The sequence below is a fragment of the Gigantopelta aegis genome, chromosome 4, assembly GCF_016097555.1.
Source record: "Gigantopelta aegis isolate Gae_Host chromosome 4, Gae_host_genome, whole genome shotgun sequence".
NCBI lineage: Eukaryota > Metazoa > Mollusca > Gastropoda > Neomphalida > Peltospiridae > Gigantopelta > Gigantopelta aegis.
Window position 1 is genome coordinate 90,445,815 of NC_054702.1, and position 26,995 is coordinate 90,472,809.

General features: G+C 34.0%; 1 protein-coding gene across 5 annotated transcripts in view; it reads left to right on the plus strand.

Moving 5' to 3' along the window:
• The window catches only part of LOC121371392 (ryanodine receptor-like), a 129,535-nt gene that overhangs the window by 20,311 nt on the left and 82,229 nt on the right, over window positions 1-26,995 (plus strand). For all 5 annotated transcript variants that reach the window (XM_041497252.1, XM_041497254.1, XM_041497253.1 and 2 more), the window contains 28 exons: window positions 223-304; window positions 1,028-1,148; window positions 1,722-1,818; window positions 2,293-2,370; window positions 2,906-2,964; window positions 3,254-3,318; window positions 3,584-3,688; window positions 4,103-4,222; window positions 4,888-5,090; window positions 5,656-5,778; window positions 6,776-6,847; window positions 7,240-8,068; window positions 8,883-9,066; window positions 9,817-9,903; window positions 10,408-10,594; window positions 12,187-12,268; window positions 12,495-12,616; window positions 13,010-13,085; window positions 17,101-17,280; window positions 19,289-19,438; window positions 20,174-20,289; window positions 20,726-20,781; window positions 21,560-21,658; window positions 21,937-22,035; window positions 23,125-23,401; window positions 23,954-24,078; window positions 24,676-24,824; window positions 25,212-25,419. In XM_041497252.1, the coding sequence (XP_041353186.1) occupies window positions 223-304; window positions 1,028-1,148; window positions 1,722-1,818; window positions 2,293-2,370; window positions 2,906-2,964; window positions 3,254-3,318; window positions 3,584-3,688; window positions 4,103-4,222; window positions 4,888-5,090; window positions 5,656-5,778; window positions 6,776-6,847; window positions 7,240-8,068; window positions 8,883-9,066; window positions 9,817-9,903; window positions 10,408-10,594; window positions 12,187-12,268; window positions 12,495-12,616; window positions 13,010-13,085; window positions 17,101-17,280; window positions 19,289-19,438; window positions 20,174-20,289; window positions 20,726-20,781; window positions 21,560-21,658; window positions 21,937-22,035; window positions 23,125-23,401; window positions 23,954-24,078; window positions 24,676-24,824; window positions 25,212-25,419 (4,151 nt within the window). The remainder of the gene's footprint in view (window positions 1-222; window positions 305-1,027; window positions 1,149-1,721; window positions 1,819-2,292; window positions 2,371-2,905; window positions 2,965-3,253; window positions 3,319-3,583; window positions 3,689-4,102; window positions 4,223-4,887; window positions 5,091-5,655; window positions 5,779-6,775; window positions 6,848-7,239; window positions 8,069-8,882; window positions 9,067-9,816; window positions 9,904-10,407; window positions 10,595-12,186; window positions 12,269-12,494; window positions 12,617-13,009; window positions 13,086-17,100; window positions 17,281-19,288; window positions 19,439-20,173; window positions 20,290-20,725; window positions 20,782-21,559; window positions 21,659-21,936; window positions 22,036-23,124; window positions 23,402-23,953; window positions 24,079-24,675; window positions 24,825-25,211; window positions 25,420-26,995) is intronic.

Here is a 26,995-nt window from a genome sequence, read left to right on the forward strand (position 1 = left end):
TGTGTACTTTAATATATTGTACATCATAAATGTTTAACTGTTTTACATCATGGCCAGTGTTTATTAATAGACACAAAACTATCACATGATCTTTTACACATTATTATTGTCATTAAGTAAATAATTTGAGGCAAATATTTTCATAAAGACATGATCGACATTGTATGATGTATCTATTTTTTGGCTTTTATTCTAATATTATTGTTTTGAATTCTTTGACAGCTGTAACAATGGAAGTGGCTAAGATCAGTACAACCAGGACATACCGAGCAGAACTCACCTATGCTGTCTCAGCAGGAAAATGGTATGTTGCATTCTGACAAAATATTGTGACCGGAATCAAACCACCTCATAGGATCCATTTTTTTTCTCATTCCAATCAGTGGAAACGTGCATGCATATAAAAGATCCCTTGCTGTTAATGGAAAAATGTAGTGGGCTTCCTCTCATGACTAAGTCAGAATTACCAAATGTTTGACAACCAATATGGTCTAGTGGTGTCACTAAACAAAACAAACTTTGTGACCAGATATTTTCCAAATATGGGGTAAATTTGGCCACCTTTTCATTGTTAATGCCTGCTAGACTGGCTTCACCTTTCACATTAAAACCATGGGTCACAAAATAGGGGAGAAAAATACTTTTGGCTATTAGAGGGTTTTCTAAAATCAAATTACTAATTATTTAAAATTTGTGTTTCAATTATTGACTTTGTTTTGGCAAATCTAGTATGTTAATTATCCTAATGTGTGTAATAGCTTAAAATACATCTTATTAGAAACAGAAAAATGACATACCTTGGGAACTACCGTAGTCACTGTTAAACTGCCATCAGTAAGTCATTCTGAAAATGATTGCTAAACAAATGATTTACTGTAGCTTTTCCCACTATTTTGGTAGGAGAGTCACTTTGATGAATATCTTTTTGTTATATTTGTTTTAATTTATTATTTATTTTACTGAAAAATAATAGTGAAAAAAAGAGAAATTATTGACTAAAAAATCAAATGAATATTTGATGTTACAGGTACTATGAATTTGAAGTGATCACTCCAGGCTTCATGAAAGTGGGTTGGGCTAAAACTGGTGCAAAATCTGGCATTGAACTGGGACTGGATGGACATTCTTATGTATTTGATGGAGAGATGGTTAGTAGTGTCAAGTGTGTGCAAGAAGTATTATGCAAAGAGGGTGTAGACTGTGTTGAGTGCAGTTTTTAGGGAGTTTGGGTCATGCTTCCCTGGAAAATATATTTTAAAAAAGAAAACTTGCTTTGAGCCTTTGTACATGCGCCTGCTAACTTTACGTTACTTATAAATAGAGAATAATACTAGTGGCTGTTAGATACCATTTATCTCACAATGAGTTGTTTTAAAATGTATCGAGCAAAAGCGAGTTTGATATGTTTTTAAACAACGAGTTGTGAGATAAAAGGTATCTAACAGACACAAATGTATTATTCTATTTCTTACATATCCTCAAAAACCATGTTTTAAGCAAAATTTTAACATCTTTTTTGACTAAAAGTTATTTACAGCCGTTGCACTTGTAGCAAACTTATGTGTCACAGACCCATGATTTTATTTTGGGTTTGACTTTGGGATAACTCTCAGCAATTTTTTACCACATTGTACTAAAAAACAAAACAAATAAATTGTGAGTTTAAATTTGTGTTATTGCTTTTCAAATTTAATGTGATATTTTTCTTTCACTACATGCAGGGCAGAAAATGGAATCTGGAAGCAGAATCTTATGGCAAAATGTGGCAAACAGGAGATGTGATTGGCTGCATGTTGGATATGCATGACAAAACAGTTTGTAAGTGGTGATATAAACTATAGCAAGCTATCTTTAAACATACTAGGGTTTCCTGTAACCCTATTCACCATTTTAGGTGAGGGTCATTTGGTAAGGTTTTTTTACTATTGTACTGAATAGAAGAAGATAAAAACCACTGCTGAAAACATTTAACATGTTTTACATAAAGTTAGTCAAGTTACAGCAAACTGTTTAAAAACCATTAAATTAGTTTCAGAAGTATATGAATTAGCTACTAAACACAAGAATGACCCAAAACACATTTGATTTACCACAATTGTTAATTTAAACAAACAGTTGTACATCATGTTTAAGTTAATGATGAAATAAGCCATAATAGCCAAAAATATTTTACAATACCTTAAAACTAGTGTTAGCCATTTTAAATGTAATGGAAATCACTGAACAATGCCTTTTAAAAGTGGATGGATACTGTCATAACATTGCTTATTATTTTCATAAATATGTTTTCAGCTTTCTCCTTCAATGGTGAACAGATGATGGATGACTTGGGACAGGAGATTGCATTCAGGGAAATAGATGTTGACATAGGTTTGATAATTTGTTTATTACATTTAGAAATATAAACTGACAATCAAAAGACAGTATACTGATCAGTTTTTAGAAATAGTGAAAATGACACAAAACACCAATTGATGCAAGACTTAGTGTTGTATTTCAAAAGTATAATCGTTTGGTGAAATATAAATGAACACTGTATAATTACAATCAAGTATATGATTAATCACAGTTCACAGACAACACTAGGGTCAAATGTGCAATTTCAAATAAAAATGTTTCAATGTACTTTCTATTGCTTGTCAGTAGATTAATTTATGTTTCAAATGAGGGTTGGGCCACATAGTCTTCAGAATAGAGGGGCCACTGCACCCTGCCTCTCTCATTCTGACACTTATGGGTCACTGTGGGCTGTTTTAACAAGCATTAACTACTTATAAAATCTATAGTAGATCCTTATTGGAAATATACTTTTGCCATCTTTTATTATAAAATGATGTTTGAGGACATATTTTTCTTATTGAACAAACTATAAAGTATGCTTTATTGAGATTAGTTTTGTCTTTAGGCTATGTTCCTGCCTTCACCTTGGGAGCTCACCAGTTAGCAAAGTTGAATTTTGGACAGGTAAGACAATATACACCTCACTAACATTCTTCAAAGTTTTTTTATGATATAGTTAATGTTTTTCATTAACAATTCAATACTATTGGAATTTTTGATATTATGGTGGTGGGTACTATGTACACAATGCTATATTTTTTAGGGTTTAGTAATTTATTCAGATAGTTGAAGATTGACTTTTGGTATGTATTCAAGTTTTTGTTTTATTATCAACAACTACTGTATGTATGATTTTATTTCCTAATTATTCATGTCACTTTATGTTAATAAAAACATTATTTTATCATTATAGGATGTAAATACACTGAAGTATTTCACTTGCTGTGGACTGCAAGAAGGCTATGAGCCATTCTGTGTGTAAGTATTTAAAACATTTTGTTTACATTTTGTACATCTTCACTACTAGTATGCAGAATTCATTTTGTAGTGCAGTAATGTTTACTTGTTAACTTTTTGGAATATGGTCTATTTACAGAGTTTGATATATGTTTAAAAAAGTCACAGCCCAGCTAATTGTGACCAAGTGCTAGTGGATTTGTCAAACCCTGCTATTTAGTATATTTTTGTCAATTGATATTTCAGGGTTGTGTAATGATTTTTCTCTGTGATTTTCTTTCTTCAGCAACATGACAAGACAGATGACGTTGTGGTATTCCAAGGACCAGTCTTGGTTCCAGCCAGTCAGCAGCTCTCATTCTCAACTGGATATTACTAGAATTCCTGGAGGGTGAGATATCTTTAGTTTAGCATTTACATGGTGTGACATTTTAGTACTGTGTATTAATTTTTGTCTCACTTTTACAAAGTTAACAGGCAAGATATAACCCATTACTTTTCCGGCATTGGTGACAGTGATGTCAACTTTTGCATTTAGCTCAATGTTAAAGTTTAGTGACACTGAATAAGTTTATGGTAGATGAGACATTTATTTTATGGGTTTTTTTTTTAATTTCATATGTGCTAGATAATGTTATCAACATCTTTATTTGTAGATAAAAATCACTTGAATTTCTCTGGATCTTCATGCTGTTCAAAAACTGTTCCTGTCCTTGTTAGCTGATGAAAAAACCTTACTTTTCAAGAGACTGCAATGTGTTTTGAATATTTTGTCCAATGTAATTTTTATCCCTGCTTATTTCAGATCAAATATGACACCAAGTCTAAAAGTGTCATCAAAGACATTTGGAACACTGGAAAAGTCTTACCTGGAGTACATGAGATTGAGCTTACCAGTAAAGTGCAGAGATGAATTTATGCCAAGGTAAATGTTTATTTCTTGATTGTCTGTCAAAAGGTAATGTACTTTTAAGCACTTTATGTCAGCAACATCATTTGAAAAAAACAACAATTTACATTTACAAAATCGATGTAGACATTTATTTCTTTGTTTTATTTAACAATGCACTCAACACATATTTATTAATGGTTATATGGCTTATTATTATTTCGAAAGAAATATTTATTTAACAATGCATTCAATACATATTTATTTATGGTTATATGGCATTGGTAATAATTTTAAATTTATATATTTTTTTATTTGTCATTTTAAATCAGGATTTTTCTGGAATGCCAAAATTTACAGTTAATTGAAAGCTCTTTTCTTTTCTACTTCACCTGGCCTCAAAACAAATGCATATTCCCCTCAGGATAGTTGTCTGATCCGAACATCCCAACAGCCAATGGGATTGCCTAAAATTCTTCCAATGTGTCATCCTTCCAGTTTTCTCCATTCTTTCCCTGTATTTTGATAAAAAAAAAACCCCAAAACCCTCACAACAATACATCTTTGACAAAAAAACCCCACCCCAAAACCCCTCACAACAATTCCTCTTTTTAAGACCTCTCAAAGCTTAAAATATTTTGTCCCATGTTATGTTTATCTTTGATTGCGACTGTTATATTCTCTCTTTTGTGTTTATCCAGAGATCGTAATATCACCCAGTCTGTCCTGGAGAAGCGTTTGAACCTGGAAGGCCTGAGGCGCCATGACGTAGACATTGACGAAGAGAATCAAACAGGTGGGACGAGTACGCTCTCCAGTCAGGAGAATAACAGTGATGCATGTACAACTAGTGATGCTAACACGAGTGATACCTCCAATGAACATGGTAACAGGCTTGGCAAAGGTGTGTTATTAACAACTGCATGAGGATAGTTTTGGTTTGCTATAATAATTGAAAGGGTCAATGGTGGACATTTTGAAAAAAAAGAAAAGATCACTATTATTTTTTATATTATATATACTAAAAAAATAGGCATAAAAATTAAGAAATATGAAAAAGATTCTTTCCTAAACTTAACCTAATGAAGTTATAGCAAACCATATTTTAAAAGGTTGTCTTGACAGCTATTTTTAACCTACCCTGTGTTCTTCATCAAAATATTTCTGGATTTTCCACCAAAAGGACTCTGCTTTATTCTTCACAAGTGATTAAATCTTAATTTGTTGCCAATTAAATATTTACTAAATGTTGTATGTTAGCTATTATGACAGTAAAAGAAGGTGCAAAGAAATATAATGAGGTGGGTTTTTTTTCTCTTAGAAATTTATATTATAATAAAAGAAACCAATTAACATTATGTATTTGGCATAAAAAAATGTCAGTGACAGTTTTCTTTTAGCTTTGTGCAATTAATTAACACAGATTAACAATGAGTTTGCATGTTATTTGCATGTTTGCATACATACAGACAGTTTAAGAATGCTGATTGATCAGAATTGTGAAAGAGGTTTCATGGAGAAGATTCATGATGAGAGACTTTTGGGCAATCACTTACCTGATAAAATAATAGAAGATGCCATTCCTGAAGACAGTAAGGATACGCATGTTTTCCCAGTAACTTCTTTTTGTTTTTGTTTTTTTCTTTTCTATGAGTGCTGTGAAAATATTTTTAATGTGTTTGCAGCATGTTTATATTATGACTGATATGAACTCAAACTCTTATATGATTTAAAAGCATTTAAAATTTACAGAAAGAACAATTAATTGAAATAAAATTAGTATTTTTTCAATATGCAACTGTAGATTAACTTCAATGTGTATTAAAATTCATTAAAACATTTTTGTTTGTTTACTGATATATCAATTCAAACACACTGTCTTGAATACATATCTCAGCAATCTAGACTATCTATCCAATGCAAGAGTTAACCAGTTAGTTGTTTCTGGTTAGTCAGAAAGAAGTCAATATAGTGATGTTACACCTCTTCATCAGGGCCTGCAGAGTATATTTTAAAGTGGGAGAGGGCCACTATTTTTGTGATGGCCTGGGGTATGGAAATTTAAGAGTCAGAACGGCCCAATCTTTTTTGGCAGGGTTCAGTAGTATTTTAAAATTTCAGGTGTTGAAATACAGCATTCCCAGCCTGCTTAACACAATAATAGGAAGAAATGTGGGAGGGCATGGCCTCTGCACACATGCCCCCATTCTATAGTCCATGCTTATAGAGGTATTAACACTGACTTGCTGTGTAGTGGTTAAGCCATTGAACTTAAGACTGGTATGTTCTGGCTTTGCAGATTGGTACAAGATCCTACCCAGAGCGAGTTTTAATGGACCAATGGCTACTAAACTGACTTTTCTCTCACTTCCCACTAACAATTAACCATTAACGCACTGTCCTGGACAGACAGCCCAGATAGCTGAGATGTGTACCCAGAACAGCTTGTTTAAACCTTATTTGGTTATAAGCATGAAAATAAGTTAAAATGAAAGACTGATTCTGGGTTGGAGCAGGTAATGATACAAGAATCCAGTACCTGTCAGATTAAAACATTTGTCTAATATTTGCTTAAATAACTGTTTATAGATGAAGATGACTACACAGGAGATTCAACAGACAACCTGGTGAATGGAGGACCTGATCTTACACTTAGGAAAAGTAAGTCTGACTTTAGACTTGTTTTGTGCCTTCCTAATTCATGTTTATTTCTATTGTCTCCACAGAGTTTGATTCTGTCTGAAAATCAGTGGATAATCAAAATTTAAACTTGCCTGTTGAAGCATTAGTTTATAAATATGAAAACATTTGCCAAACCTCAATTTTTCTAAATTGCAATCATGAAAGAAATTTGGCAAAGTTAGAATTTTCTTCAGTCCTTTGATTTAAATTTTAAATGACAAATTATATAAACATGTTTTATGATAGTCATAAATATAAAATGAATCTACTCATAAATACACAACTAAAATCATTGTTTCCTTTTTTGAACAATAGTAATAATGCAGACATTTCTGATTGTGGCTAAATTTTTGTTATTCCTTATTTTCCAGCTTTGCACCGGGGTTTAACAGATGACCAGATCAATGCTGTGGATAGACGGAAAACCTTCAAACAAGCAATGAAATCTGGGAAAGGTCACTCTCTCGATGACTCCAGTGTGATCAGTGATCGATCATCGGCCACACTGAAAGCTGCTGCCAGTGAGTCCAAGCTCAATGAGGTTGATGACTCCTTCCTTGCTCCTCCTGACAGGGGGAAGCGCGCGTCATCAAAGCTGTCGCTACTTGCTGACAAAATTATGGACACTGCAAAAATGGCAACTGACAAGCACAACCAAAAAAGAGGGAAGTCTCCATTTTCTTCAATATTCCGAAAGTCGAAGTCACGTGACCCATCACCGAACAATACATTATCAACCAGAACACGGTCAACTGAGTACTCGAGTCTGGACAGAAAAATCGGTCCAAAGAAAAAGAAAGGTCTGGACAAAGGATTTTCTAAAAAAGACCAACCGTTGCCATCAGTACGCTTGCAGGAATCAGAAATGGACAGTGGTTCTGCTAGTGGACTTGCAGACTTGGAACAAGATTTCTTTCCCTTGGAGTTTCAGGATCCACTGGGAGGACGCCATCTGAACCGAGACTTCAGTGAAGGATCAGACAATGGACAGTCTGATGAACTGAATGAGCTGAATGCTCTGGCTGAGCAGATTCATGAATACCACTTTGCTGTGAGGATCTTCCCAGGACAGGATCCAGCTCAGGTGTTTGTGGGCTGGGTGACTCCAAGCTTCCACTTTCAGGAAAATACATTTGATACAAAGAAAATCAGACATGTTATTGTTTCTACTCTTGACATGGACTACAAACTCAAATCCAGGTTTGTTGCACTTTTAAAAAATTGTGGTTTTGAACATATTATTAATTCTTATACCATAAGATTGTTTACAAATCTTAAATCCATGTTTGTTTACAGTTTTTATTAAGATCTTTGCACATATTACTAAACCTTATACCGTATATTATAATGGTTTATGAAAGATGTAATTTATGAAGATACTATAATTGTTAATGATAAAACATGCAGTTCACTGGTTTCTGCATTTAATTTGTATTTATTTGGTTCATCTATTTTTACATCACTTTATACTGTATTTGAAAACAACCATTAATTCATATATTTACAGATAACCAGTGTATTTTTTCATGTTGATGTGTTGTTAAACATTTGTTTGTTTGTTTGTTTCTTTTATTAAATGTTTGTTTGTTTGTTTCTTTCTTTCTTCATTCATTGTTTCATTGCTAATATTAATGTATATGGGTCTTGTTTTTTACCCTCTGACTTAACAGTTTAAGTGGTGCGGGATTTAGCTCAGTCAGTTGAGTGCTCACTTGAGGTGCTTGTGTCACAGGATTGAACACCTCAGTAGATCCATTCAACTGATTTGTTTTTTTATCTTGTTCCAACCCGTTCATCACATCTGGTCAAAGGCTGTAGTATGTGCTTTCCTGTCTGTGGGAAAGTGCATATAAAAGATCCCTTGCTGCATTAGGAAAAATGTAGCGGGTTTCCTCTTATGACTGACTATGTGTCAGACTTGCCAAATGTTTGACAACTAATAGCCGATGATTAATTAATCAATGTGCTCTAGTGGTGTAGTTAAACAAAACAAACTTCTTCTTTTTTTCAACAGTGTAAGCAGGAAGAACTGTTACATTGTGTCTGCAGGTGATCTCCAGCAGAGATACGCTGATACCAGTCAGGACGTCAGCTCCAAGAGGACCTCACCCGGATTGGCCATTGGTTGTTTCATTGATGCTGGGACTGGCATGCTCAGCTTCACTGTCAATGGAAAGGAAGTGGCCAATAAATTTCAAGTGTGTACATTAACGTTTATGTTTTATGTTATTATCATGACATATCACCTTTAATAAATATCTAACTTTTTAACTTAACCTAACCTCTCACAAAGTGTATATTATACCATTGCAACTGACTGGTCCGAACATCCCAACACCATTGAAAATGGCTAAAATGTTCCAATGAGCCTGCCTCATTTATTTCGGTCACTTGACATCTACTTTCTCTTTTCTCCATTGCTTCTGTGTTCCAGACATATTTTTAGTGCTCTGCTTAATCCAAGCCATCTTTGGTTGGTGGTCCTACTTTTCTCTGTTGTCTTTTCTGTGTATTTTAATTAAGGCTGGCTGTTACAGAATTGATCACATGCGATAGGCACCATAACTGTTGAGTTTTTCTTTTTGGTGTTTTGAGGATCTGTTGCAAAATGTTTTTTTCTATACATAAACAATATTTTGTGGTACCTTAATAGAGATTAAAAACAATTTGCTTCTCATCCCCACTCCCAAAATTGTTCAATTCTGGAACAGGTGTTAGAGAATATTAGTGTGCTACTGCTAGCAATATATTGCAGAATCATCCCTACATCATTGATATCATGATGGTAATATGGTTTTTAAAGGACTTAATTTATATGACCAGGGAGTTCATATACCGCGAAATAAACATTAAAGAAAGGTTTCTTTTATGGGTGGATGGATTCTTTTTTATTATTATTTCAGCAAAATAAATATCTTTATTTATTGAAATATTTATAAATTTTTCAGGTTGAGCCTGGGACAAAACTGTTCCCTGCTGTCATCTGTGAGCCAACAATTAAAGAAATGTTTCAGTTTGAACTGGGAAGTACCAAGGTTAGAGATTGTTATTCATTATAATAAATTACATCTGATATTCTACAAATAAACCAATTAAATCAATCTGAAGAAAACAGCATGTTCTTGTGTCAAGTTATTAGTTCAGTTAAATACTATCAATTATGTTGGTGATATAGCACATAAAATGTGCCCTTGCGAGACTATGATTTTTTTGGGGGATGTGAGGATAATGGTGAGGAGTTATTTAGCTCCATCAGCAGAAACATTTGCATATAAATGAAGAAGCAATTCATTGCTCATTAATTATGACTGGGTATGTATAGACATGATTTTTTTTTATTGGTAAAACTTAGGCCAAAATATTTGTCATCCAAGACATTAATGTTGTTTATATGTAAAATAGTGATTAATTTGTTATATGCTGTAATCTTACTAAGGTACTTAAGCACTTACAAGATGGTGTATACCCCAATAACTCAATCTGGATCCTCGACTAATGACTTAAAAACAATGATGCCAAGATACATGATTTTTCTTCAGACATCCCTTCCACTGTCTGCTGCTGTATTCCGTGGTCCCAAGTCTATTATTCCAATGTGTCCACCTCGCCTTGATGTGCAGGTCCTTGATCGTAGCAGCTGGGCACGTGTCCCCAGTGTCGCCCTCCATGTGAACACACTGAAACTGTCAGACATCAGGGGCTGGAGCATGCTCTGTGAAAACCCAGGTAACCATGGCTATATTTTCGAAACTACCTTATTGCTACAATAGTGTAAAACTGTCAGGTGCTGTGATGTGTGTTATACAGGGCTGCACCCTCTGGGAGGGGGGGGGGGGAGACAGTTCCCCCCTGAGAATCTCACTTGGTTTTTTTTTTACTCCAGAAAATAGCATACACATCTCAGGGTTTAATTTATATAGTGTTTCATTTGTTTATAAAAAGTAGTGCACCCCTACGATTTTGATCAGGGTACGGTTCTGTTATAATGATGTCATAGTATATGATGTGTGTCATAGTGATGTTATAGGTGATGATGGTTTTACAATATCATAGCAGGGAACATTTTGTTCAGTATTGTGTCGCAATTTGGTACACAGATTTCAGAGACTGCTACACAATTGTAAAAGATTAAGTAATAGTTGCTACTCAGTTTTCAACTGATCACACCAACTGTCACTACTCAAAATTAAAACCTCCAAAATGTTTGCTGCCTAATGCTAAGATAGCTTCGAAAATATGTGGCCTGTACCCTCACTAAGAATTAAAATCTTGTGCAGTTGTCCATATATATAATGTACCATGTATAGCAAAATAGGTTTAATAGAGATATTAACAGATTTTTGTTTATCAGTCGTTTATTATTCCTAGAAACACAGGTAATGTCATTGTTGGGTGTCCCTTGTTCATCACCTTTCATTTGTTTTATCTTTTACTTTTCCCATATGGTAAGACTATACCAAATAAAATCCCATAGGTGACCATGTTAACTTTTGTGTTTAAAAACACTATATACAATATATCAACCAAACTATGACCCATAAATATCAGTATTACAACCCCTACCTCAAAGTATTAACTGCAGAAAATGGTACCTTTCATGGCTCATTTTCGGTATAACCAGATGTTTTTACAACACCCCTAGTTTCGCACAAAATTTTAGTACTTTTTTTTACATGTACCCCATACATGTTCCAAGCACAAAGCTACTTGACACAGTGGTACTAGATGAAATGAAATTGCATACATTTTTAGCCCAGATGAAACTAATTTTTTTTACATCCAACACACTCACATTTATAACCAATCACAGGACTTGTGGTGTTATCTTCTCTATCAAAAGTTGGTGCACCTCGAACTTTGACCCAACCAGAAGTTATTTGGTTTAGTGCTACCATATGGGGAATTATACTAGACAGGTATGATATATGGATAGCCTAATTTTTGTATTTATGCATACAGTAAAACTGTATTCAGCAGCTGAATGGAATAGGAGCTGAATGTACTGAATTGCTTAACTCAGGTTATTTAATGTTAACTTAAAACATGGGATGGTTTTAGCAAATTTATTCATATAAAATAACAGTAAATCCAAATTTAGTAAGTCTGCATATTTTTAAAAAGGCATGTACTGATTTTCCAATACAACTTTATTTTTCGTTTTCTTGTTATTGCATTGTTAAATATTGTATACTTTCATGTAATATAATAAAATAACATATTATTGTCATTCAAATGACATGCAGGGACTATTTTTACCTGTTTCCAATGTGTTGTAAACATAAGTCTAAGTGACTTATTGAATATTTTGCTATTTACAGTTTCCATGATGGCAGTGCATATCCCAGAGGAAGACCGGTGCCTCGATATACTGGAGATGACAGAAAATGAGAAATTACTTGAGTATGTTACTTAATTCTACTACATTTTAAAATTTGTTAGGAGTACATGGAATTCAAGTCAAAGATAGAAAATTGGCCATTAAGGCAACAAATCATAGAATCTTGATTTTGTAATCTATATAATGATAAGTAATATCTATTTATGTTACATTAAGGTTTTCCCTTTCTATCACCATATCAAATTCTTTAAAAAATTTAAGACTGTCAAATTTGGATTTTTTTTTCAGTTTCCATGCAAAAACATTAGAATTGTACATGGCAGTGTCTTCCCATGGTAACCATAAAGTGGCCAATGCCTTGGTGCAGCATGTGGATGAGAAGCAGCTGATGTACTGCATACAGAGTGAAAGTAAGTATCAAACAGAAAAAAGATTAAATACAGAAGGACTGTAAATAACAAACAGTTAATTAGATAATTAATTGTAGTTAATCACAAAGATATCTCACCAGTGATAAATACATTATTATTTTGAGCTTATACTTATTATTTGTAATCACATAGCTTTTATTAAGATTTGTTTTTGTCTTAAAGACTTATAGGCAACAAACAAAAATCACAGATGGCAGTAATTTTTTAAGATTAATTTTCAATGATAGCAGCAAACTTTTGAACCTTGGCATTTGTATCTGTCTCTAATTAATCCCAATCTTTAAAATTACCACAGAAATGTTAATTTAAAAACTAATTTGTGATAGAATTTAAAACATGTTTTTGAATTAATTTGTTTAAAATTAATTTTAGATCTGTCTGGACCTCTGCGACATGCGTTCCATGATTTGTTGATTTCCATGCATCTTGCTTCACACAGCAGAGCTAGGTTTGTGTGTTTACTTTTATTACAGATAGTTATGCTAGAGTTGTAAATTATTCTGACATTTATGTGGTTTAAACTATCTCCTGACTATCTAGTGTTATAATCGGAACGACAAAACTGTAATACATGATCAGTGTTGTATCTCTGCACAATACAGAATCGAATGGGCATTTGGCAAAATAGTGTTTGATTCTATGAATCTCCTTATCTATAGGAGGACAGCCGCTCATGAGGATACCCTTTTCTGGAGATTTTATTTCTCTTGCACTGGTGCAGAGGACTGCCATTTCCAGACTAGTTGAAAACCAGTTTAAGGTGGATTATGCTGATGAAAATACCAAATATATATGGACAGGATTCAAATGTACCATACAAGTTCACATGGCATTTGACAATTCATGACATTAATCACATGAGCAACTATTTGTTTTGCAAAAATTTTGTGGATGATGTATATTTTGGAAAAATCATGACATTTTTGGAATTAACTTAAAAAATACTTTACTGTGCATGTTAGAAAACTGTTTAAAAAGTAAAAAGATATATATTACAGGACCACATAATATAGAATAATTTGTTGAATTTGGCAAGAAAACAAGTGAATAGTATAAACTTGTCATTTATGAAATAATAATTTATTAATAATAATAGTTTATTATGGCCTGACTGACAAATTTGTTTTGTCAACGTTTGACACAGTATGAGCTTATTATTCTTATACATCTATTTTCTAGAATATTTTACACAGTACGAGTAGGTCATTCCTGTATATCTGTTTTCTAGAATTTTGACACAGTACAAGTGTATCATTCCTTTACATCTGTTTTCAAGAATCTTGACACAGTACAAGTGTATCATTACTATACATCTGTTTTCTAGAATCTTGACACAGTACCAGTGTATCATTACTATACATCTGTTTTCTAGAATCTTGACACAGTACGAGTACATCATTACTATACATCTGTTTTCTAGAATCTTGACACAGTACGAGTACATCATTACTATACATCTGTTTTCTAGAATCTTGACACAGTACGAGTACATCATTACTATACATCTGTTTTCTAGAATCTTGACACAGTACGAGTACATCTTTACTATACATCTGTTTTTTAGAATCTTGACACAGTACGAGTACATCATTACTATACATCTGTTTTTTAGAATCTTGACACAGTACGAGTACATCATTACTATACATCTGTTTTTTAGAATCTTGACACAGTACGAGTACATCATTACTATACATCTGTTTTCTAGAATCTTGACACAGTACGAGTACATCATTACTATACATCTGTTTTCTAGAATCTTGACACAGTACGAGTACATCATTACTATACATATGTTTTCTAGAATCTTGACACAGTACGAGTATATCTTTACTATACATATGTTTTTTAGAATCTTGACACAGTACGAGTATATCTTTACTATACATATGTTTTTTAGAATCTTGACACAGTACGAGTATATCTTTACTATACATATGTTTTTTTAGAATCTTGACACAGTACGAGTATATCTTTACTATACATATGTTTTTTAGAATCTTGACACAGTACGAGTATATCTTTACTATACATATGTTTTCTAGAATCTTGACACAGTACCAGTATATCTTTACTATACATATGTTTTCTAGAATCTTGACACAGTACCAGTATATCATTACTATACATCTGTTTTCTAGAATCTTGACACAGTACCAGTATATCTTTACTATACATATGTTTTTTAGAATCTTGACACAGTACGAGTATATCTTTACTATACATATGTTTTTTAGAATCTTGACACAGTACGAGTATATCTTTACTATACATATGTTTTTTAGAATCTTGACACAGTACGAGTATATCTTTACTATACATATGTTTTTTAGAATCTTGACACAGTACGAGAATATCTTTACTATACATCTGTTTTCTAGAATCTTGACACAGTACGAGTACATCATTACTATACATCTGTTTTTTAGAATCTTGACACAGTACGAGTATATCATTACTATACATCTGTTTTTTAGAATCTTGACACAGTACGAGTACATCATTACTATACATCTGTTTTTTAGAATCTTGACACAGTACGAGTACATCTTTACTATACATCTGTTTTTTAGAATCTTGACACAGTACGAGTACATCTTTACTATACATATGTTTTTTAGAATCTTGACACAGTACGAGTACATCTTTACTATACATATGTTTTCTAGAATCTTGACACAGTACGAGTACATCTTTACTATACATATGTTTTCTAGAATCTTGACACAGTACGAGTACATCATTACTATACATATGTTTTCTAGAATCTTGACACAGTACGAGTACATCATTACTATACATATGTTTTCTAGAATCTTGACACAGTACGAGTACATCATTACTATACATATGTTTTCTAGAATCTTGACACAGTACGAGTACATCTTTACTATACATATGTTTTCTAGAATCTTGACACAGTACGAGTACATCTTTACTATACATATGTTTTCTAGAATCTTGACACAGTACGAGTACATCTTTACTATACATATGTTTTCTAGAATCTTGACACAGTACGAGTACATCTTTACTATACATCTGTTTTCTAGAATCTTGACACAGTACGAGTACATCTTTACTATACATCTGTTTTCTAGAATCTTGACACAGTACGAGTACATCTTTACTATACATATGTTTTACTATAGAATCTTGACACAGTACGAGTACATCTTTACTATACATGACACAGTGTACATCTTTTTACATAGAATCTTGACACAGTACGAGTACATCATTACTATACATATGTTTTTTAGAATCTTGACACAGTACGAGTACATCATTACTATACATATGTTTTCTAGAATCTTGACACAGTACGAGTACATCATTACTATACATATGTTTTTTAGAATCTTGACACAGTACGAGTACATCATTACTATACATATGTTTTTTAGAATCTTGACACAGTACGAGTACATCATTACTATACATATGTTTTTTAGAATCTTGACACAGTACGAGTACATCATTACTATACATATGTTTTCTAGAATCTTGACACAGTACGAGTACATCATTACTATACATATGTTTTTTAGAATCTTGACACAGTACGAGTACATCATTACTATACATATGTTTTTTAGAATCTTGACACAGTACGAGTACATCATTACTATACATATGTTTTCTAGAATCTTGACACAGTACGAGTACATCATTACTATACATATGTTTTCTAGAATCTTGACACAGTACGAGTACATCATTACTATACATATGTTTTCTAGAATCTTGACACAGTACGAGTACATCATTACTATACATATGTTTTCTAGAATCTTGACACAGTACGAGTACATCATTACTATACATATGTTTTTTAGAATCTTGACACAGTACGAGTACATCATTACTATACATATGTTTTCTAGAATCTTGACACAGTACGAGTACATCATTACTATACATATGTTTTCTAGAATCTTGACACAGTACGAGTACATCATTACTATACATATGTTTTCTAGAATCTTGACACAGTACGAGTACATCATTACTATACATATGTTTTCTAGAATCTTGACACAGTACGAGTACATCATTACTATACATATGTTTTCTAGAATCTTGACACAGTACGAGTACATCATTACTATACATATGTTTTCTAGAATCTTGACACAGTACGAGTACATCATTACTATACATATGTTTTCTAGAATCTTGACACAGTACGAGTACATCATTACTATACATATGTTTTCTAGAATCTTGACACAGTACGAGTACATCATTACTATACATATGTTTTCTAGAATCTTGACACAGTACGAGTACATCATTACTATACATATGTTTTCTAGAATCTTGACACAGTACGAGTACATCATTACTATACATATGTTTTCTAGAATCTTGACACAGTACGAGTACATCATTACTATACATATGTTTTCTAGAATCTTGACACAGTACAAGTATATCTTTACTATACATCTGTTTTTTAGAATCTTGACACAGTACGAGTACATCATTCCCCTGACACCAGACATCAAGAACGTGAGTCTGTACCGGAAGAGAAGTCCACGGTCGGAGAAGTACAATGTGAAGCACCAGATTCCTAACATGGAGGACAGTGTTTCAATCAGACCTCAGCTTGCTGTATCAGAGAGGGAAATTGAAGCAAGGTGATTATATTCAGCTATATTGGTGGTTATATTGACACATATAAGCACTGGCTTTAGCTTTCAGTGCCATATTCAGTTCAGTTTAACTCAGTTAGGTTCAATTTGTTGCACATTTGTTGCAAATAATCTGGTGTCAGCTAACAAAAATTAGAATTATATTATATATAACACCAATAACAACAACAATGATTAATAATAACAGTAATATATATACTACTCAAAAGAATTTAAGGGTCAAAAATTTATAACCAAATAAGTTTCAGAGTGTATTAGATTGATGATGTAAACTACACCAAATTTTTTATTTATTGTTCCATATTTACAAAAAACCACAAATAAACGTCATTGTATACAAGAAAGTCACATGACATGCTGTCAAAGTTGAAGGTTGTGAAACATGGATTTTACACATTAGAACATTTGTTTAATAGTGTGTGAATCCACCCCTGGCGCGAATACACTCGACACATCGTTGCCTCATGCTGTTGATCAGACGTCTGAAGAACTCTTGGGGAATGGCCTGTCACTCTGCCATAAGAAGTTGACCCAGATCATGAAGGTTGGCCGGAGGGGCATGGTTATCCCGAACTCTCCTGCCTAATTCGTCCCAGGCGTGCTCTATTGGGGCCAAGTCAGGCGAATATGCTGGCCAATCCATCCTGGCGATACCTTGTTGTCTGAGAAAGTCCGTTGCCGTTGCCAATCTGCTGAAGGCCTGGGAGAACCAACGGCCGGATAATCTCATTCAGATAGCGGATTCCATTCAGATTGCCATCCACCACATAGAGGGGGGTCCTGTGGTGGATAGAGATGCCGCCCCACACCATGACGCTGCCACCACCGAACCGGTGACGTTGTCTAACGTTAACGTCAGCGAAGCGCTCCCCAGGACGTCTGTAGACACGAACCCGACCGTCGTTGAACTGGAGACTAAACCTGGACTCATCAGTGAACATCACTCGACCCCACTGAACACGTTGCCACCGCAGATGAAGCGTGCACCAGTGACATCTGGCCGTTCTGTGACGTGGTAGGGGTGGTGGTCGAACAGCCTGGCGACGGCAGCGTAGATTATTGGCTCTCAGACGATTGCGTATGGTTTGATCAGACACTCGAGTTCCAGTCGCAGTCCGCAGATTGTCACGTAATTGGCTTGCAGTGGTTGTGCGTTGACGTAGAGCCATATTGGTGATGTAGCGGTCCTCTCTATTTGTAGTGCTTCGGGATCTTCCCGAACGTGGATGATTTCGAACAGAATTCGTTGCTTGGTACCGTTGCCACAGTCGGCCAACGACACTCTGACTGACACCTATTCTCAGAGCAACATTTCTTTGCGTATTGCCATCCTGAAGCCAAGCAATAGCCCTTCCTCGATCTTCGATAGTCAGCTGAATTCGTACCATTGTCGAATTTGGAGTGTGCACCGTACACGAACGCAAGCTCCAATTATACGGAAATTCAGCATTGGGAACATGGAATATACATGCAAAGCGTGCAAATGAAGTGCTTTGTGAAAAAGCAAGTTATGGGCACTTAGCAGACCTTTCGCTTTCGCCCTAATTTACATGCAAATGTAAGCATGTTTTCGCCATTAGAACTAGTAGACAGTGTCAATGACAGTGGATTTTAATTCATTTATGGGTTGCTTAGACCCACTTTCGTCAAAATGGAACAATACCATGCGTCACATTATGGTCTAGCTAATATAATTGACATTCAGAAAATAATGTCGAAAATATCGTCTGACCCTTAAATTCTTTTGAGTGGTATATATATATGTTCTGGACAGATAGCAAAGTTGTGTGCCTAGAACAACAGGTTAACTGTTAATCGAACATAAGCATGGAAATAAAAGAAAATGCTGCTGCTGATGATGATGATGGTATTAATAAGCTATCCAAGACTATGCAAGTAAACTTTGTTGAAATATGTTGTTGGTAATTATTTTATACTTTCTTCAATGAAATAACATTAGTCTTGTCTCTATCTGATTAAGTTTCAATTTCAGAACTGCTAAGGATGGCAAGTTCTGCTCAGCTCCCTACTTTCCAGTAAACAAACTGAAATCCTTTGTTATGCAAGCTCTGACTGCTGCAGTGGAAAAGGGAGCTGCCCACATTAGAGATCCCATTGGAGGCAGCAATGCAAATCTGTTTGTGTGAGTTTGTCTTACAAAAGTATCATGGTATTGCAATCAATGAAAATATATATATTTCTCCACACAAAGCACAACATCATAATACAGTACACTTACAACAAGCATGCTTAGAATGAACTACTGCATAGAAGGAACTGATTGTAAAATCCCATTTTATCTCCCTATACATTAATAACCAACTTCTGCAAATGTGTACAACAAACTACTGCTATAACAAACTAACTATCATGGTCCCTTCCAGTTCGTTATAAAAGTACTTTGGTGTATAGGGAAATACCTCTAAACTAGATACCCATAGAATCCAGCATACGGTCCAAGGCCAAGGGTATCCAGTTTGAAGAGGTTCTAGACTTATATTTAAAAAGGTACTATAAAAGTCCAGTTTTGAGGGAATTCCAGTTTACGGAGGTCCAGGTTTGAAAGTTTTGTTGCATAATAGTTATAAGCTATGCAGAGTTCTTTTTTCATTACCTTAGATAAAGAACACTATAATTTATTATAGGTATTTAAGAGTTGGTTTTGGCATCAATTCCACTAATTATTATGAACTTAAAAGAAGCATGTTTGGATAATGGCCAATTTATATAATGAAATATTTTGGTAAACGTTACCACATAAGCTTTATTATTTTTTAAAGCAAATAATTTAAAATTTACATAACAGTGTCAGAGTTATTCAGATTTCTGTCCTTTTGTTAAACACACACACACACACACACTTATTTTCTTTGCACAGTCCATTGCTGAAAGTGGTTGACCAGCTGTTGGTGATGGGGTTGTTCGACGATGATGATCTCCATCAGCTTCTGTGTCTCCTTGAACCCAGTGTTTTTGATGAGAAGAAACTACACAGTATGTACATTTCATAATCCTCTAAAGCCATCCATTAACTAGAATCAACAAGTATTTGAAACCATACAGTTAAATTTAATATTGTTGAAATCTTTAAATTATAATATGAGATAAATAAAACATTTTCTAATTTTTCATTTTATTAAGTATATGGCAAGTATATGCTGTCAGCCTATGTTATCTAATCTGTAAAATTTTACTGACAAACGTTATATTTTGTACATTGTAGGTAGATATTATTGACTTTGATATGCTCACATTTTTATAATCATTGGGAAATATTTGTCAGAGATTGTAACTTACTCCAGGAGAATCTTGCACTGTGCAGGCAACATGTTGTGTCCTTTAAATTATTTTTTGAAGTTGGATACTTTAAAACAATATTTTATTACAAATGATAATTTATAAGTTGACATCTGTTAATGTTTTTATTCAGATGCCAGCGGTCAAGGACTCTTGAACATGAAACTTTCTGAAGCTGTCAAACTGGAGGTAATTAAGTGTTCAGTTCATTAATTGTTAAAATAGATAATATAATAACCAATCTAATTTTATTCTATATTTCTGAATGCTAATTACTGTATATAGTAGGAAAATGTTCCACGAGTGACATGAAAATTATTTCATGAGGGATATATATTAATTAATAACTGCTGTCAAGTTTGTTGTTCTTTTTATTACCTCAGCTATTTGTTTTCTCCAAAAGCTTTTTATTTTTTAATATCCATATATTATTATGTAGCCTATATATAGAAATTATATAAACCACTTTACACACTGATCTGAGTATTGCTTTAACTTTGTATTTTATTCACCTTCACAGATAACTTAAAAACCAAAGTTCTAATTATTCTGTTAAGAAAAAAGTGTATTATGAATTGTATTAAAACAATATTTTATTACAAAATTTAACAATGAAAACAGGTGTAAATATGTAAACTATGTGAAGGAATTTTGTGTTTAACAAATAGTGATGACTCATATTTAGTGCTGACAAGGTCATTGGTTTATACTTAGTGCCAAATTATCCCATAATATTGTACATTACACCAATGCATGATAATTATTATTTATATTTCCCCAATTATAAGTGCCTGTTGGGGTAAATAAATTAATATCCAGACCTAATAATACACAAAGCTACTAAAAAACATTTTCTTGCAATTTTTTAAGCTTTTGTATCATTACCATTAACCCTGGTAAGATGATAAAGGTAACATAAAAATTCAAGAACATGATACTAACAATTAATTTTAAATTTTTAATTTAGGTTTGCCGCATCTTGCAGCACTTTTGTGATGTTCAGCTGCGACACAGAGTGGAATCTGTCATTTCCTTTTCGGATGGATTTGTCTCCAACCTCCAATGTGTATGTTATGTTAAATCACATAATTTATATTTTCATTGACTTAATTACGAGGGATAATTATACACCCATCATTTTCCAAATATAGACTGACATAATCCACATTAATAATGGCTTGTTATAGCTGTTTCACCTACTGATTATGATAATGTGTAATATCAGTTTAGAAAGTAACAGTTCACCATGTTGAGGGCTGATGAGAATTTTAAGTTGTTTAACTGACAGTTTGCATGAAATAGTTTCCTAAAGAAAAATACTATGAAAAGATTTTTTCTTTTTAGGATCAACTTCGACGATATAATGAAATCAAGCAAGCAGATCTGCCGTCTTCTGTGACTGCTAGAAAAACCAGAGAATTCAGATGTCCAGCAAGTTCACAGGTATTCAGGAAGCTGATGCAGGATTTAGCTTACCTTTGTGAACCACTAGTGCTCCATGACTAGAAAAATCAAACATCATGGGATGGGTCATCCTGTTTCTGGGAAAGTATAATAGACAAATGGTAGCTGCTAATCACTGTTAGTAGTAATTTATGGAATAATCATCATAGACAGCATGCTTAAACTTTAATTCTTACACACCTGTTGGTGAGAACATTAGTTGCTATTGGTCCCCTACCAGTCATGTGCTGTTACAGCAGAATTTTTACATCCATTTTTCCACAGACTTATGGCCCTTGAACTTAGGAGATACTGAAATTTGTTTTCGATACCTTTTTTTTCCCGCAGTTCCTCAAACTTTTGACCTGAACTTTTCTGAATAGCTTTATTGCATACTGTTACAGATCAGATTTGACTTTCATGGCGATTTACTTATTTTTTACAGAGTTATGGCCCTTGAACTTAGGAGATAGGAAAATTTGTTGGGACCCAGTAGGGGACATGTATTGCTTTAGTAGTGCTCTAGGAATGCTTGGTTTTGATAATGCAGGCTAATAACACACATGTGTGATAACAATTTAAAGACATCCAACTGTCTGCTTCTAGGTGTTGACCAGGTCACCACTGCCATAACCCCCCCAAAAAAGCACAATCGAAATCCATTGCTTTGTGATATATATGTTAATCTGAAAACAGGTTAACTGTAAGTGATAGGACCGTAAATAGGTTTTAACTGAACATTTTAATTTTATTTATATTGAACTAGGTTTTTTTATATGTAAGAAATAGAATACTATTTTGTGTTTGTTAGAAACCGTGTATTTTACAACTTGTTTAAACACATATTCAACTTGATTTTGCTTGTTAGATGCATTTTAAAACAACTCATTGTAAGATAAATGGTATCTAAATGGTCACTCTTTTAGTAATCTCTATTTATCATCTTATTCATTATCATCCTCATTGTCACTGCTTAAAGAGTGGATAAGTAACCGTGTTTATATATACTTCAACTGGTTGCACCTTGGACTGACAATTATATAAGAGAATTCTAATAATCTAATAATAATACATGTATGTATTTTTCAGATGAAAACATTGTTAGCTTTCAAGAAAAGTGAAGATGATGGCAAACACAAAGAACCCAGTTCATGTGCTGATGAGATCCAGGAGAGCCTCCACAACTTCCACAATAGTCTCTTACAGCACAGTGCAATGCCAAATCTCGAGTCACTGGATAAGAAAGTAACAAAGACAGTTGAGGTACCAAAGCCACCCAGTCTTGGAGAAACATTATTGCAATTGGTTGGTTTGGTGAAAAAGGAAATTCTTCAAGAGACAACTGAAAATAATGCCGAGAAGCCTGGTGAGTGAAGATTTTAATAGTATAATTTAAGAGGAAACAAAAATGTTGTTCATGTAGTAATATCAACCATAGATAAGTGTGACCTCTTGATTCATTATAATACCAGCCTTGGTGATGTAGTGATTAGGCCATCTGGATTCGCACCCCGGTACTGGCTCCCACCCAGAGCGAGTTTAACGACTCCATGGCCACTACACCAACTTCTCTCTCACTAACTACTAACAAATAACCACTGACCCTCTGTCCTAGACAGACAGCAAAGATAGCTGAGGTGTGTGCCCAGGACAGCGTGCTTGAACCTTAATGGTTATAAGCACAGAAATATGTATAAATGAATGAACCATTATAATAAAACTAATTTTAAGTTATACTCAGTATGACTCAGTGTCATAAATTGAAGTCAAACTGTGTGTAATATCTAAGAGTCTCCAGTTTGAACTGGAATCCAGATTAGCTGATAACCAAAATGTGTAATCATATTTCTGCTTAGCCTTCCTTAACATTATACTTCAAATTTAAACTTATTTCAGTATCTTTCACTTTGCATTCCAGATTCAATTCAGATACTTGTAGCAGGCACTATGGTGAAGTGGGCTGTTGAGTCATTTCTCACCAATCAGGACCTTGTTAGAGAGATGTTTAGTCTTCTACACAGACAGTATGATGGTGTTGGAGAGGTATGTATGGACAGCTTACGAAATTTAGAGATGATAATTATTACCACCACATGAGCAACAACTTTAGACAGTGACTAAACCATTTGTGTTCAGCACTAGCTAAATGCTAATGTCATGATAATATATGACTGGCATGCCACAGGTTTTGCGAATTAAGAACACTGCTTTCCTAACTAGCATGGTCACCAGATCTGAACCCTAATGAATTGATGAGAGATGTTTGATTTATATGTGTACTGTGACATTACCCCATATCCTCTGATTAAGAGTGGATATATATCAGATGTATATTCCAATTTTTTAATGGCCTTTGACTTGTTAAATGACTGATTATAATGAATCTGAACAACAAAACCATAACACATGATCAGGGCAATATCTCTGAACAATGCAAAATTGAATGCAGATTTGGCAAAATAGTGGTTGATTCCATGAATCTGTATTTAGTGCCTCTTCTATAGGCAGGCAGCCACTGCTGAGAAGATCCTTTAATGGCATTCTCCATTGGTTGTCTTTCACTATGCAAACTGTATACTGATATGAAAAAGGTAACGTTTAACATACCCACGTGTTTCTTAATGTTGTTGTTTCTTACAGTTGCTGACTTCCGTGGACAAGGCATATGCCATCAGCAACAAGAGTCATGAGGACATCAATGTGCTGCTGAAGAACCTGGGTGTGATCCGCTCTCTGTTAGAGGTGCAGGCTGACCGGGATGAAGAGGAGCTCATGAAGAAGAGTCTCAAGTAGGAAGTGTCTCATTTCTACATTCTAACTCGTTCTAACCCATGTCCTTTGTCCATGATGTTGAATGTCTTGTCTTGTCTTTGGGAAGGTGCTTAGTAAATAAAGGGTAGCATTTGAATATTTATATAGATTAAAAGAATGCACTACTTAGCTTTTGTTTTCCTGTTTTATTTTCAAAGAGTAGACAGTAATTTGTGGCCCAATATTTACTTTTGTTTACTGTATTTTGGTCGTTCAGTTTATCATACCTAAATCCAAAGATAATCGTTCTTCACATATAAATAAAGATATGTTGATAAATAAATTATCAGCAATTTAGGTGTTTTTTTCACATGCATTTGTCTTTATAAACTTTTGTGGTCCTGAGATAATTGTAAATGTTCCAGAGATGCAATGGACAACAAAGTGTTCTTCCAGCACCCAGATCTGATGCGAGCTCTGTGTGTGCATGAGACCGTGATGCAGCTGATGGTGAACACCCTCAACAAGGCACAACACCAACAGTCAGCCTCTGGTGGAACCGATCTTAGTGTTAGTCAAGGGAGACAATCTGCAACCACTGGAACTCTTGACAGCCTCACAGAACAAACTAAGGTAAAAACTGACCTTCATTATTAACAGTTTGGTCTTATTTTCCAGTAAATCAGTTGACACAAATGATAGTTACTAATAAATACAGTATTTGTAGAATTTAGTTTAGATATTTTACATGCAAATTCTGCTGACAGATTTTGTAAGTAAATATAAAAATATTAAAAAAAGAGCAAATCTTACCATTTTAATTTGTTTTGGTTAATACACTAGTAGTTACTCACTTGCATCTGTTTGTTTATTTAATTATTCTTATCTGAACACTTCTGCATCTGAAGGAAAATTATTGGGTGAGTTATTTGCCTTAAAAAATATGCATACATTAAAAGAGTATTTAAATATTTTTTTGGTTTTTAATATTTTATTTTATGTTTTATTATATTAACTTGTGTATACTTTGATTAATTTATATTTTTATTATTCACTGCTGAGTTACATAATTTTGGTTGCCTTTGATCAAAGTTATTTATTTTTTGAATGTTTGTTTGCATCACTAGATGCTATTTGGTTTTGGTTACCAGTGGGCAAGTTTAGGCTATAATTGTTAGAAGTAATATTGCTTGTGCAATACGTGTTTGTTGAAAAAGTTAATAATTTTGTATTTAAACATCAATAAAATATTTATCCCGCAATCACTGTATTCATTGTCAAGATATGATGACTAGATAAATTTCTATATCTTTGGTCAGTGACCAAAAATATAGGTCACGTGACATAAGCCTGACTCGACTTGAGTATTCCAGACTAGATTTTCAATAAACATACATACTGTTTTAGTACAGTTAATGCAAATACATTTTAGTTTTGCGATAACAATACAAAACTTGTATATTTGTTTATGAATTGGAGTTTAGAAACTCTTTTTGAATGTGATAAAATGTAGCTAGCATCTTACAAAGAATGATGTCATATATCTTGTATGACGTCATATGGCAAAAGCCTTGCTAAGTTGATATTTGATTTGCGTACACAAAAATGGAATAAATAATGATTTTCCGACTATTCCTGTAGGATTGCAGGATAAAAGAAATAACTGGTTACTGTCTTAAGATATCGGCTTTATCCTGCTCAGGTCGAATGGCGAATGCAGCTCAGCAGAGTCTCGCTACTTTCGCCATTCTAACCTTCGCAGGATAAAGCCGATATCTTAAGACAGTAACCAGTTATTCCCTATTTATTGGTGGCTAAACTGTCTTATTTGTGACATAGTATTTAGTGTCATAAGGTGGCCACTGTAATTCATTTTGGGATTTGGTTATGTGGCACATTACTTATCAGGCCCGTACGCAGGGAGGGTGTGAGGGGTGTGTATGCACCCTCATAGTCTGCCGAGGTCCGTCCATGAATGTGTAAAAAAAATAAAAAATAAGCCAATTTACTTCCCAGAATGCAGGAAAATGCATCTCCTGCATTCTAGATTTAAAAACATTTTGAGGGTGGGGTATGCTCCCGGACCCCTCTAGCAACTCCGGCCCTTGGGGCCGTCGAGTATGCACCCCCCATATAAATTTCTGCGTACGGGCCTACTTATAGATATTCTACTATCATTGCAATATGTACCTTTCTGGATTGGTGATAT